This window comes from Galleria mellonella, unplaced genomic scaffold (genome assembly GCF_026898425.1).
Source record: "Galleria mellonella isolate WM207_F2 unplaced genomic scaffold, CSIRO_AGI_GalMel_v1 utg103, whole genome shotgun sequence".
Taxonomy (NCBI): domain Eukaryota; kingdom Metazoa; phylum Arthropoda; class Insecta; order Lepidoptera; family Pyralidae; genus Galleria; species Galleria mellonella.
This window is the reverse complement of record NW_026441966.1, coordinates 3,341,181-3,355,295: the sequence shown is the minus strand read 5'-3', so window position 1 is coordinate 3,355,295 and position 14,115 is coordinate 3,341,181. Positions and strand designations below refer to the sequence as shown.

At 32.8% G+C, this 14,115-nt stretch overlaps 1 protein-coding gene across 8 annotated transcripts in view; it reads right to left on the bottom strand.

The window, feature by feature from the left end:
- The window catches only part of LOC113517440 (uncharacterized), a 512,876-nt gene that overhangs the window by 12,398 nt on the left and 486,363 nt on the right, over positions 1 to 14,115 (bottom strand). For 7 of the 8 annotated variants that reach the window (XM_052903325.1, XM_052903447.1, XM_052903411.1 and 4 more), the window contains one exon: positions 939 to 1,103. The exons of the other annotated variant lie outside the window; for it this stretch is intronic. In XM_052903325.1, coding sequence (XP_052759285.1) covers positions 939 to 1,103 — 165 coding nt within the window. The remainder of the gene's footprint in view (positions 1 to 938; positions 1,104 to 14,115) is intronic. 8 annotated transcript variants of the gene reach the window in all.

Sequence of the window (14,115 nt, the reverse complement as noted above, 5' to 3'; positions counted from 1 at the left end):
GATATAGGCGGAGGCATAATTTAATTGAAACGTGAGACAAACGCATAGGTACATGTATGTTCACCACAACTAATAGCTACCTGCAAAATTCTATTGTGAATTATTGGATTATATAGACACTTACTAGACAAATGACATTAACGTTGGAAATTGAAATAGTTTTACATTCAAATAAAAGTATGGCGCCATTTATGCTCGCCAAATTGGCGGGAAAACTAAAACAACATGGCGACCGCAGGCGGACTGGATTTAAACACAAACGGTCGCGTTATCGGCCAGATTATACCAGATTACAGTGGTCCAGGGATACGGTAAAATTATTACGGTGCCAGCTAAGGCCGAAGTGTCCCATTTCACAGGATTTATGCGCGAATGTAGCACCACATAATCCATAGGGCGCGGCAAACGGGCTGCCATAATTATGAGAAAACAATTTCCGGGATGCATCTTAGCTTCGACCGGATTAAGAGATATAGATATTTCGCGGTCCTCTGTAGATTTGTGTTGGATTTTAAACAGAGAATTCTCATTTTAATATAAGTGAAAATTGAAAGATTTTTTGTAGCGTATTAAAATCGATATATAAGTACATTATTTCAATAAGAAATTATTTCTGTAGTAAACAATGACTTAACCGTCTTCCTATCAACTTCTCCTTTTTACGTTTTCACTATCTTATACACGATACAGGACAAGGCAGCAGCGTTTAGAATCTTGTTTATTCTCCTAAAAATAGTAATAAAACATTTCTAGGGGAGGCTGATCCTCATTTACCTGTGACAAACACAGAATTCACAGAAACCACTATCTAAAGCAGATTAAGTCAATAAGGTTGGAATTCCAGGAACATAATTCAATAGCATGGTAACTATACCATTTTAAATTGAACTTGATCGAACCTTATCAAGGTCACCATTAATTTAGTAAACAAGGTATACCTTCTGCGAGAGCAGGGCCCGCACGACTTGTTGCGCGACATCGTCGAGCCGTCGCTCGTGTTCCCCGCCGCCCAGCCCAGCCGACAGAGCCGACAGTTGCCCGCGAAGACGATCGTTCTCCGCACTTAACACTGACAGTTGACTTTGATAGTGAGCTGCTGACGCCTGTAGAAAAAACCGAATTTAAGAATTTAACGAGTTTTGAAAATCCTTTTTATTATACCCAGCTATTATCAAATAGAGTATACGCGTGTAGTCTTTTAATAAATAATATTAAGAGAGCTCATATCAAAGTTTTCCGAAGTGTGGCAACTTTGGAATTTCTGACAATTATAATCAACAATTTGTCATAAAAAAAGCCGTGTGTCCCGCTATAGAGTAGGCCATATCTTTCTTTATCGTGGATGTTGTAAAAAGCGAGTAAGGAGTCCTTAATTGTCAAGGGATGGGCAGAAATATCCGTCTTTAAACATCACCAAACTCTAACTGCGGATGTCGACCTACTTGCCAAGTGCGGGAAGTACTAGCAAAACTCCCAATATGGGGAGGCATATGTTCAGCAGTGGACAGTTAACGGATGATATGATGAAGATAATAAACAATTCATAAACAATACAACAATTTTCAATATTTCTAACACGTTGATAAGTTTCTGTATGAACATGATGGAGGAAAAAATCTAAATTTTTTTTCGGTAAGAATCCTCTTAAAATGAACTTATAAATATCTTGTATCTTTGTAAAGTCGATGTTAATAAATCACAGTTTAAAACAAATGATCCATCGTCACGTAAAGATCTTACAAAGTCATTCGACACGTCCCAAGCTGTTTGATGGATGGAGCCTTCAAGCCACAATACCCTCTAAAAAAAATGAATAGGGCCTATCATTCGCACTCTTAATTAACAGACCGCCCACTGTCACTACGAAAAATAAACAAACCACTATAAATTGACCTGTAAGGATTTCCACCTTGTTGGCATGGAAATACCGCAATAAGGTACCTGCTTTCAACATCAGGGGTCTTCTAAAGTTTGATTGGGATGAGAAGTAGCAATTTTGAATGGCCTCTGCAAAACCCAATTTGATCCTTATGGCGAGTAACGATAAGGTTTATATAAACCGTAAATTTAAAAATGTTCTTTCGAGATATTCATTAGTCATCAACTAGGGTGAGACACAAAGAGTATGGATCTGTTTGTGGGTCTGTCTGAAACAACACGCGGTTTGATACGGCGTCAAAGGGTGCAATTCAATTGTTCATTGGTTACGTGTCTTTTTTTTAGCGAAACAAAATTCATCATTGTTGTGCCAGTACTAGACTGCCTGTGCTATGTGTATTTGCAGTTATATCGAGTAAAACATTAAAGCAAATTAATAAGTCTTAATTAATAAGACTTTAATTTTTTTTTTACATTTGTTTACTTCTGATTAAAACGGTTCAGTAGTTTAGAAATAAAATAAAATAAAAAAAAAAAAAAACTGGTTTTGTCACAATTTTAGTTTGTCTATTTTGCGGAACACAATTTCAAAGTTGTTTTATTAGATATAATGTACAATGGTAATAATGAAATAGTTATTATTAGTTAATATATTTTAATATTTTTTTAAATGAACGATAATGGAATAGTAACCCTGCCTGCGCTAAAGGTATACACTGGCGGGGCACCAGTGAGGGATGATAGGTGAGGATGAAAGCCGATCCGGCCTATAGTGATAAATTCGTAAAAAAAACAATCAAGATAGTTTCCACGGGGAATCGTGTGGAGGTCGACCTGATAAGGTATATGTTAGCAATGGGGCCTCTAGTCTCATTACTGATAATCCCTTTCCCCCCACGTCTCTAATGGTTGATAAATATGTAAAAATACTGAATTTATTTTTGGTTAAAAAGTTAATTGTAACCTTTTACAACAAAATACATACTATGATGTTGGCTAAACCTAAACGCTTCTTTCAATCAAACATTTTAATTAGGCTTGTCATGCAAACGCAGCGAGATAAAGTATGTTTTGACATAAAATTATTTGTAAGATCTCGTTGATCCGATCGCAACTCCCTTGGTTCAATTTAGTTGATTTAATTTATATTTTACATTTACAGAAACCACAGATGTTGTACGATAAGCTAATTAAGCTGAAACCCAAATTGCTTTTCCATCAAACGACAGGAAACGAGACGGTATTTATAACATTAAATCACTCAGACACCCATTTATTTCGCGTTCCGAGATTATTTCGGGTAACTTTTATTTTGTTTAATTACAAAACTTCATTTGCTCGAGCAAATTAAGTTTATAGACATTTCAAGTAACTTTGAATAAGGTACGTAGTTAAAGATTTAAAAGACAATATCTTGCAAAAAAGTAAAAAAAAATATAGTCTTATATATTTTACTCTCTTGATACTAAAGAGCCAAATACCACATATGAATATTATATATTTAGGTTTTTGGCGTAAAGTACAGTCTAAAATAATTAGATACATCTTAATAAACGTGATATCGTTACATTACTCTTCATTGTGTGAAAATAAATTCCAATAAACCGATATTGAAATTGAGACGTCTCACACTCTCGAATTGCAATACTAGCGACATAACGGTTTCTTATTGTTTTGATAAATTCATATTAGTGTAACTTACAATTACAGCGAATTTATAGGGTACAGAGATATAACACCTGAGTCCTCAGGAATGACAACGCATAGGGGATATCATGGGAGAAAAAGTATATTCTGTTTTGTCCATGGTACCGCTCATGCTTAGGCGACGGTTATCATTTTCCATCAGGGCCGTCAGCTTGTTTGCCGTACTAAGTTGCATAAAAAAAAATTTGCCAATGCAAACTATTGTAATCCGACCTCAATTATAACCTAATTCTAAATTGCTGTTTTATGAATTAACAAAATTGTCATTGGTAATTCATTTGATTGATGGTGATATTAGATTCAACAGTAGACTTGAGGGGGAAAGGGATTGTTAGCAATGGAATTTGACAGCCCCATTGCTACCAATACGCCCTATTAGGTCGACCTTCACGTGGTTCCCCCTGGAAATCACCGTGAACAATTCTTGTTGAATTCATCACGATGGGCTAAATGACCTGCTTCATCCTCATCTATCATCCTTCACTGGTGCCCCGCCGGTGTATACCGATAGCGCAGGTGGGGTTACCATTTCATTATCACTGATAAAAAAAGACAGTAAACCTGTTGGTCGTAGAGCAAAATAAATATGGCAGCTTTTATTCCTGTTTTATCCTATAAACTTATTTGACAGTTGGGTTTTTTATAACTTTATTGACGTCCATTTGTTTAACTATTACGAGTGCAGACGAAATTGATTTATTGTATCAGTCGCGGGCACAATTAATTTAACGCTCTGTCGACGTTGCCATTAGCCGGTAGCCGTTATAGGTAACTGTTATTATAAATCTAACCTTTATGCAAATGTTGGTTATTTGTTTACAGTATTTACTAACACGGAACAGTTGTTATCAATTAATTTCAAAAAGAAGGAAGTTTTCTATTAGTACATATTAATTCTTCTATTGGCCGGGGGTAGTAAGAGTCGACTAATCAGGAGCGTCCCTTTAAATACACTTCTAAAACCTAACTGCGGTTGCCAATCCGCCTGCCAAGCGTGGCAACTACTGGTAAACCCAGGGGGAGGCTTATGTTCAGAAGTTGATAGTTAAAGGGTTGCTGATGATATGATGGATTCTTGATTCATATAATAATAAATAGAAACGCAATATATTTGCTAATTGTTATTAAATTTTAATTAATATTTTGTAATTGAAAGGTTTTTTTACTAAATTACAAGTAGCATATTAATTTTATTGTGAATACAGCTACTTTTTACATAAAACAAAATCTTAAATTATTTAGTAGGTATTTTCATATTAGCCGTGTAGATACTGGCATCCTTTTCCGTGGGTGTCGTAAGAGGCGACTAAGGGAGCTTATGGCCGAGGGATGGGCAGCAGCGTCCCTCTTAAAATATCACCAAAGCCTAGTTGCGGTTGCCAACCTGCCTGACAAGCGTGGCAACTACTTGCAAAACCTTAACGGTTGATTATAAATATAAACACGATATATTAGCTAATTGTTATCCGATTTTGATTATTATTTTGTAATTGACTTTTTACCAACTTATTAGTAATGTAATTAAAGTCAGTTTTACGAGGAACAAAGTCTTAAATTATTTAATAGGTATACTTATATAAATAGCATATTTTAGTTACCATGACGAAAATAACCCTGTTTTGTCGGATCTTGTTCGTCTTGAATAAACCTATGTGCTTGTATAACACATTTGAGTTTAAACTCTATGTTCTAAATGTAATATTTAACCAAGAGTTTTTAAATTAATCTTTTCAGAATGGTCTGAGGAATCGCAAATAGTAGTGTCTGTAGACCACAGTTATAAAATATATCCCATTATCTCTTCTATCATTTGTCGGCAGTCCCAGTCCTGCACGAAGGAGAACCTTAACGAAATAAAGTGCTGTGGAAGTTGGTAGTCTAAAAATATTAAGGATGACTTTACATTGATTTTATAAGATAGGAATTTAAGTACGATCAACTGTTTAAGAACTAATTTAACCAATAAATATAGGGTGAATGGCAAACATTCCTCTTTTAGCAGTGGGTGTTTAAAACAATACTTATTGAATGAATCAACGTTACGGATTTTGTTCCATACGGAGAATAAATTTTTATATAGCAACATTGTTACTATATTTTTTAAATCTAGTCTTGTTCGCTACGTTCAGCTGGTTTTGATTAAATCATTTTTTTTATAGTACTGAGGTGGCAAACAGCATACAATTTACCTGATGGCAAGCGGTTACCTAGCCTATGAACGTCGACTATATTAAAGGCAATACGCGCGCATTACCGACCCTGAAGATACTTTATTTGTTCTTGAAGAACTCCATGCTGTAGTTTTTGTAAAAACCTCGACGTACGTGACCATCTAGGCTCTAAGGTATTTTCATATATTTTTTATATTATAGCTCTAGATAAATAAGATATATGTTGAAAATATAGTGGAAAGAATGACAAACAAGCTGACTGATGGAAAGTGGTATCGCGCTGTACGCGACCATCTAGGCTCTAAGGTATTTTCATATATTTTTTATATTATAGCTCTATGGATAATTAAGATATATGTGTCAAGATATAGTAAATACAGTTAATTTTTTACTGTTATCTCTCATTTAATTACTTTCTTCTTGTATTTTGCTGACTCGACCCTACAGATTTACTAACTTTATTTTAAAAATGATAAATTATATTTAGTGCCCAGAAATCCGATGTCTATAATGCATTTCTACGGTGTAATTATGTAAATTAAATATATTCACCATAACATACATTTACTCCACATCAGAAAGCTGCTTTCTCATAAGATTAATGGTGTCAAATGCATACCTATTACAAGTTAACTTCAAGGAGATTAAAGCAAAAATGGTCATTGTTTCGGGGGTCGTTGACAACTTCGCCCTTTCAGCAATGTGATTACATTTACGGTAATAACAAGAATTAAACCGCGCGGTGCACCATTAATCATGGCCTGCAGCGTAGACATCATTAGCTTTGTTCGGTCACGCGTCACAAAATGTTGGGGAGGTCTGACGTATCGGCTGCCTTTCCAAAGTTGAGCTAATATGGCTTTTTTTTTCATCTTTCGCATTCACTCGTTTATAGATACGTAGATTATAGAGTGAGGGTCATATAAAAGGTACAGCCATACTGTAACATAGAAATAAAAAATTAAAAAAGTGAAAGTGAAGCCAATTTACTTTTATTGTTACTGAAATATAATTAAAAATTCTGTTCAACAAAAAGACCGTTCAATTGTGAAAAAATCCGTCATTTTGATTTAAAAACTAAATTGATTATAATAAAAATTTTATGGAACCAATCTATAAGTATTCCTTCAGATAAAAAAAAAATAATTCTACAAATCGGTTTAGAACTGATGGAGTTATGGGATAACAAACATAAAAAAAAAATACAACCGAATTGAAAACCTCCTTCTATTTGAAGTCGGTTAAAAATTACTGTTTGGTCGTTACCTTGTGGCGTATTGGTCTCTCTCAACTAATTGTCTTAGAAATTTGGCATTTATATAGTATTTAAGATACAAAAGGACATAGGTTTATCAAAGATATTCAACAAGTCCTGTGTAAATAAGAGTAAACATACATCTTTTCAAAATGAGTTTTCATAGGAATTGATAATTATAGATTTTGATTTACAAAAAAAGAAGATTAAAAATAAGTGAATAATAACAAAATACAACATTACTAATTAATAAATAACATGACAAAGAAAAGAACCTATTGGTTATAAATATGCCTTCATATATATCCTCTAATTAATTAATAGAACACTGTTATTAAAGAATAGAATAGAATAGAAACATTTATTGCCATACAATTACACACAAAATATAAATAACATATACAAAAAGTGTCCCACGCTCGGTAAAAGGAACCGGCTCAGCTGATGCTGTGAGTGTCCCAGCGCAATGTGAACAACAGCAATGGATATACGAACAATATTAAAAACAATACATTTCTTTTTTCGGAACAATTATGTAATGAACACAAATATTTTGCATAGATACTGCTGTTGCAGTTTCCTTTCTAGTACTAAGCTCTCCACCAAGCAATCGTGCTGGTATGATTATTTTCAATTAGAAAGGTATATTATACGTATAAAATTGTAAGGTACGTTGTATAATATTATAGTTTTAAGGAATTATAATTATTATTATGTTCTTTATTGCACTTAAACAATATATGCGACGATTAGTTTAACAACTTGTTAGCAAGGGAGGGCTTATCTCTGAAAGAGATCTCTTCCAGCCAACCCAGTGTAGTTAGAGAGTAAATAATTTAATTTGGGTAATCCAGTGCAGGAAAGGTACCGGTGAAAATAATGTAAATACAACAAAGACTATTGTGTATAAATATGTAAATAAATACGTAAATAAGTAAATAGATAAATATAAATACATATGTATAAGTGCATAGAATTATCATGTACAATTGATTAAAAGGTGTGATTTCAGTCTTCTCTTGAAGGAAGTAATGGAAGGACTATCCCGCATGTCATTTGAGTGTAAGTAATAAGTGTCAAAATGCATTCATGTCCAAAGTGCTGGCAAGTTTGTAGGCCTTCAATAATCACTCCATCAGATGGTTCATTAGCTTTTTTTATCATTGTAAGTTAAACAAAGGTAAAAACAATATCATCTTCATGTCAGCTGTTACTGTCCACTGCTGAACCTAGACCCTATGGAGGGGGGAGGGCTTTACTAGTAGTTGCCATGCCTAGTAAGCGGGTTAGCAATCATTGGCAAAAATAATATAATCAGCACTTCAGCCGTCCACTGCTTAATATAAGTCTTCCCTATAAGGGGAGTTTGCCAGTAGTTGCCACGCTTGGCAGGCGAGTTGGCAACAGCAGTTAGGTTTTTAGAGATATTTTAAGAGGGACGCTGCTGCTCATCCCTCTACCATTAAGGTCCTTTAGTCGCCTCTTACGGCACCCACAGGTACGGAAGAGCTAGTTTATTTCATGTTGGGACCGCATGCCCAAAATAATAGAATATTTCAGAAAAATATATAATTGAAAGTTGAAGTAGGTAGAATTAAAATGGTTGAAAATCGTTGCATTTTACAGTGAGGTTTCATTGCGCCAGTATCGCGGGCGGGGAGCGGTCGCGTCTCCCTAATTGCTACACCGCATCCGCGCCTAGATGTAACGAAACCAATTAACTTGTGTCCACTGGATAGCACGACACGAGTTTACAATTATTAAAAAAAAAATTGTGAAAAGAAAGTATAAATAGACAATTGATTAACGGGAATTTTTAGAGTTTTATTATTTGGCAAATTTTCAAATTATAAGTAAAAGTAAATTAAGACTGCAGTAGCATTAGTAAAATAATTATAAAAAGAAATAACGGAAGGTATATAGGATGTTTTTATCGAGTTACAAAAAGTAGAGAAACTAAAATAACAAAGATTAAAAGAAAAAGATAGTTTGGTAGTATTAAATAAATATGCATTTACTTCTTTTAGTCTATTGGAAAAAAGCACCAGTATTATTATTTTTTATTGAGAGCAACAAATAAGCTGATGTCTCATTTGGAGGTTAGTGATTTCTAATTAAAAATTTTTGGATTGAAATCATAGATACTGATTATAGACAAATTATATTACTATATTCTGTCAAAGTTTGACTGGAAGAGAATACTACTCGTATTATATAGCATTATATCCGTCTTTCGTATTAGACATTTATTTGTAATGTGGTAGAAAAAGAATGAATAAATAAACAGATAGACACCGAGAAATAATTTGAGCACAATAATCTGTTTTGAACAATAAAAATTTTACGTAGATTAAAAAAAAAATTACTGCGTTAATTTCATTGTCTATGGTGAAAGTTTTTTGCAGCGAATTTTGAGAATCGCTATTTTATGGAACTTTTTATCCGATATCAATGGAAACGCGCATGATGACTACTTATTACTATTCTTGATCTACCCGTATCCGACCAAATTGGAGTCCATTCGCCATATTAACTTCGCGAATTGACTACGCTGCGCTGCGCTGAATAATAAATAGGAAAATAAGCAATGCTAAAATGCCTAACAGTGGATTTCAGAATGTTTATGCTGAAAGCTTTATAAAGTATATTACAGGTTGACTTTTGTTTCTTTCAAGGATTTTTCTATTATTATTTATAAAAAAAAAAAACATTTTTTTTACAACACAGGGGGCAAACGAGCACACAGCTCACCTGATGGTAAGTGACTACTACCACCCATGATCACCACAACACCAACTGCATTGCAGGTGTGCTGTCGGCTTTTTAAAAGGGAATATGCTCTTTTCTTGAAGGTTATGTTGTCGTATATATTCGGAAATACTGCTGCTGGAAGTTGATTCCAACGAGTGATTGTGCATGGAAGAAAGTGCCTCGAAAAACGCACGGTGGTGCACCGCCACTCGTCCAGATGGTGATGAAATTTTAGTTTATGGCGGATTGTACGATGGTTTTGTTTTTTTTTTTATTAATATGAATGAGATAATTTTGACAGTACACTATATAATCGTATATATTACACTAGCGCCATCTATCACTCCCATTGGTTTCACAAAAAAATCTGCATTTAGGCAATATGTGTGAACGTATATATAATAATTCCTAATTAGGTATAAACTTGTACTGTATTAAAACTTGAATTGAAATGTTTAGCTGTATCTTATGTTGGTAATCCTATAAATATATAAATAAATAAATAAACTTATTTTTTTTAAGTTTATAATTGTTTATGTTATAACTGTTATTGGTATACGCCAAGTAAATATTTTTCTTTCTAAATAATATAACTAGAACTATTAAAAAAGATATACACAAACTATTTATAGTCCATATATTTCAAGTCCATATTTTTTATTATTAAGAATAACAAATAAGCTGATAATTTTTTTGATGGTAAGGGATTTTTAATGCAAAAGTCTCCGGGCTGAATACATAAATACATTTAATTATTTTTCATTGATATATCTATCTATTATTACGGAATATTATACTTTATAATTAAAGATTGTGTCCTATAAAAACAACAAAAAAATTGACTTCTATTGTAGTAAAATTAGTTATTTTAATTTAAAAACTACCAAATCGCTTTTTATAAAATTTCTATTAAACCAATCTGTAAGTATATATTCTCAGACAACATTTTTTTTATTGATTTGGAGTTGACAGTGTTATGAGGTAACAAACATAAAAAAAAAGTGAATTGAGAACTGTCTTCTTTATGAAGTCGATTGAAAACACAGCTAAATTGAAATTTCTTCTTAACAAAAATCCAATCAGAAATATTGAAGATACTAAAATTAATCAAAAAATATCGTCGAAATGGGAACTTTCTCTTTTTGAAATCAGTTGAAAAGTATGATATTTTATACATTGTGTACATTTGGTAGTTTACAGTAGGTGAACTTTCATTTTTTATGCAACTTAGAATGGCAAACAAACCGACGGCCCACCTGATACAGACTGGTAACCGTCGCGTATAGACATGAGCAGTACCATGGACATAATAGAGTATACTATTTCGCCCATGGTATCCACCAGACGTTGCCATTCCTGTGGACTCAGATGTTATTCCTCTGTACCCTGTAAATTCACTGCCATTCTTAATATTATTATTGCGCTCGGGTTATTAAATAAATGAGGTTGTATTTCGATATAATATATTCATTCGACCATATCACGTGAGGCCAGTTTACAAATAATATAACCGAATAACAAGCAAACACAATTAGTGTGTGAGTGTAAATTTGACATGCGCGGCCGGCAGGGGGCGCTGATAAAACGATGCACCCCAGCTATGACCGGTGCACTAGTGATGCGATACCGAGTTTAAAAAGTTTAAATTTGTGTATTTAACAATAAATTTATAACCTTTAAATTTATAATTATCAGACATAAGATATTTAACATAAGCTACCATAAAACAATACCATAAAGTAAGCAAATTTCGACAAAAGCGTTTTATTTAAGAGTTGTTTTAGATCCCAAATTAGGATTTCCGGTGTTGTATAGTCTAGTCTCTTCATAGATAGGCTTGTTAATTTATTTATTTTTAGGTTAATATTAATAATAATGTACTAAATACGAATATTTAATAACAGCCTCGCCTCTGGCTTTTCTCTCTTTCTTTCTGTTTTATGTATTTCTCCTTCTCTCTGTGTTTTTATGTGGATGATGTAAATGGCATTTCTATCTATATTTATTGTCTATGGTTCTTTAAATTTCAGCCTCTTTTACATTAGTTATTTATTTTTTTTTGCAAAAAATAGATCTCTAATTTAAACGATTGGCATTTATCGATTATACTGTCCGTCGAGCCATCCCTATAAACCTGCCCTCGTAACTGCGCCCTTGCACTTCGGAAGGGTGAAGCTGAATTATTGTTAAGAGGGACGCGGGGGGCGCCTTTTAAACCGGGAAACCCCAGCTATTGTGCATAGCCGATTTCCCGCTTTCCGCCATTTTAATGTACTTACATTGGTTGCGTTTGTGTGAGTTGATTTGGTTCATGTAAAAAGAGTAAGCGATCAACTTATACTTCGTTTGTTTGTGAAATTGTTGAAATCACGGTTATAAAGAAAATATTATTGTGAATTATATACTAAATACAAATTAAAAATGTATTTCATTATGGAAATATACACGTAGGTACGTTAATATTTTAAGAATATAAAGTAAATGGATCTGGTAAATAAATTATATTGCACCAACAGCAAAATAATAATTATATTTGAAATTTTAGGTTATAATGAATTTTACGGAAGAAAAGTTCTTGAGTGGCGACTCCGTATGGGCAAACGCAGTTTAAGACGATCCCCCACTAGAGGAAGTGACGATCTGAAATGCTTTGCAGGAAGTCAGTGGATGCAGGTGGCTCAGGACCGTTCCTTATAACAGTCTATGGGGGAGGCTTATGTTTAGCAGTGGACAGATAATGGCTGAAATGATGATGATGAATGAATTTTACGTATTTACAATTTATAACAAATTACGATTACAATTCAGTCATTTGGATATGTCTATAAAAAAAACGAAGACTGATCTTGACTGACTTGCTTTAATTAATTATGTGTTGCAAAATCAAGATAAAAGATGGTATGTTTTTTTTACAAAATTCTTTAAGCTATTTTAATTACGGGGTCAACTGAATTAACAGTCTTGAAAACCTACTTTTTTATCAATTCATTCGCTAGCAAAACGCTTTTCACTTAGGCCATACAACAAAAAATTTTTGAATACATACGGAACCCTGTATGTGTGTTTGTAACGGTTTGTACGACTTTTATTACAGTTCCAAGTATTTTTCGTATTGTAATGTAGAAGTAGGCATTAAAGGGCCTCGAGTGATGTCATATGTATATGACTATGAAGCAACACTTGTGGGGCTTTTTTTGTAAATGGTGGCTATTTTACAACAAAACCATATTTGAAGAGGTTTCATATGTAGATATTATATACATATATACATACATGCAAACTTTTTAAAGTGAAATATTCTACTAGTGAAATAGTATAATATTCCCAATGGAACATGAAAGAATAAGAAGAAAGAGAAGAATGATCACCACTCAGCTAAGTGTCTAGCATTTATAGGCATTAGGTATAAATGCCTAGATACTTAGCTGTAAGCTTATTTTTGTATTTTCTTTTTATCTATATATATATATATATATATATATATATATATATATATATATATATATATATATATATATATATATATATATATATATATATATAAAATTAATGCCATATTTCGTTGTAATTTTAAAACTCAAGAACGGGCTCACATATCCAAACCAAATGTTTAGGCTTTGTTCGGACTATTTAGTAGATAGTTTATGTGAAGTTTGCACAAAATCGGTCGAGCGGTTCTTTTATCACATTTTTTGTAACAAATTAATTCAATAAATGGCGGATCATTTTGTTAATGGAGATTTTTGTGTCAAGTTCAAACTTTTTTTAAGATGGGGATTGTGCTGTCAAATTGAAACTTTTTCAGTGCTGACAGTACAAGCATGTTGTTATGTCATTCATGCGGTCATTTCATTTTGAACGTGCTTCGATTAAAACAAATTATCGGCGATAATTATTGCTTTGTGTTTGTACCGCCAGCCGTTTATTAATACATGCTCAAAATGAAAAAAACAAAAAATATTGTTTATTCATATATTCATTATAAATTCATGTTAATTTTTTTTTATTATTTCACTTTATACGTAGCGAAACACGTACCGGGCCGCTAGTTTAAGTATATAATGTTTTTTTTTTGTATTGTAACTGTTATACAAATTTAAATAGTTTTTCTCTTTTCCATCCTTCTTTTTTTCTTTGAATTTTTCTATGTTAAAAATATATAAGAACAGAAATTTTGTAATTAAAAAATTTTAAAAATAACAAAACTTTGAGCCTCCCATACTAATACATACGTTAATCTATGTAAAAAGCTTAAAGTTAGTAGGTAGGATTTAAAAGATTTATTCTTTTTAAGTCATGAAATTTCTTTTTAATATGTTTAGATTTTTATTTAATACATATTTGCTAACGACT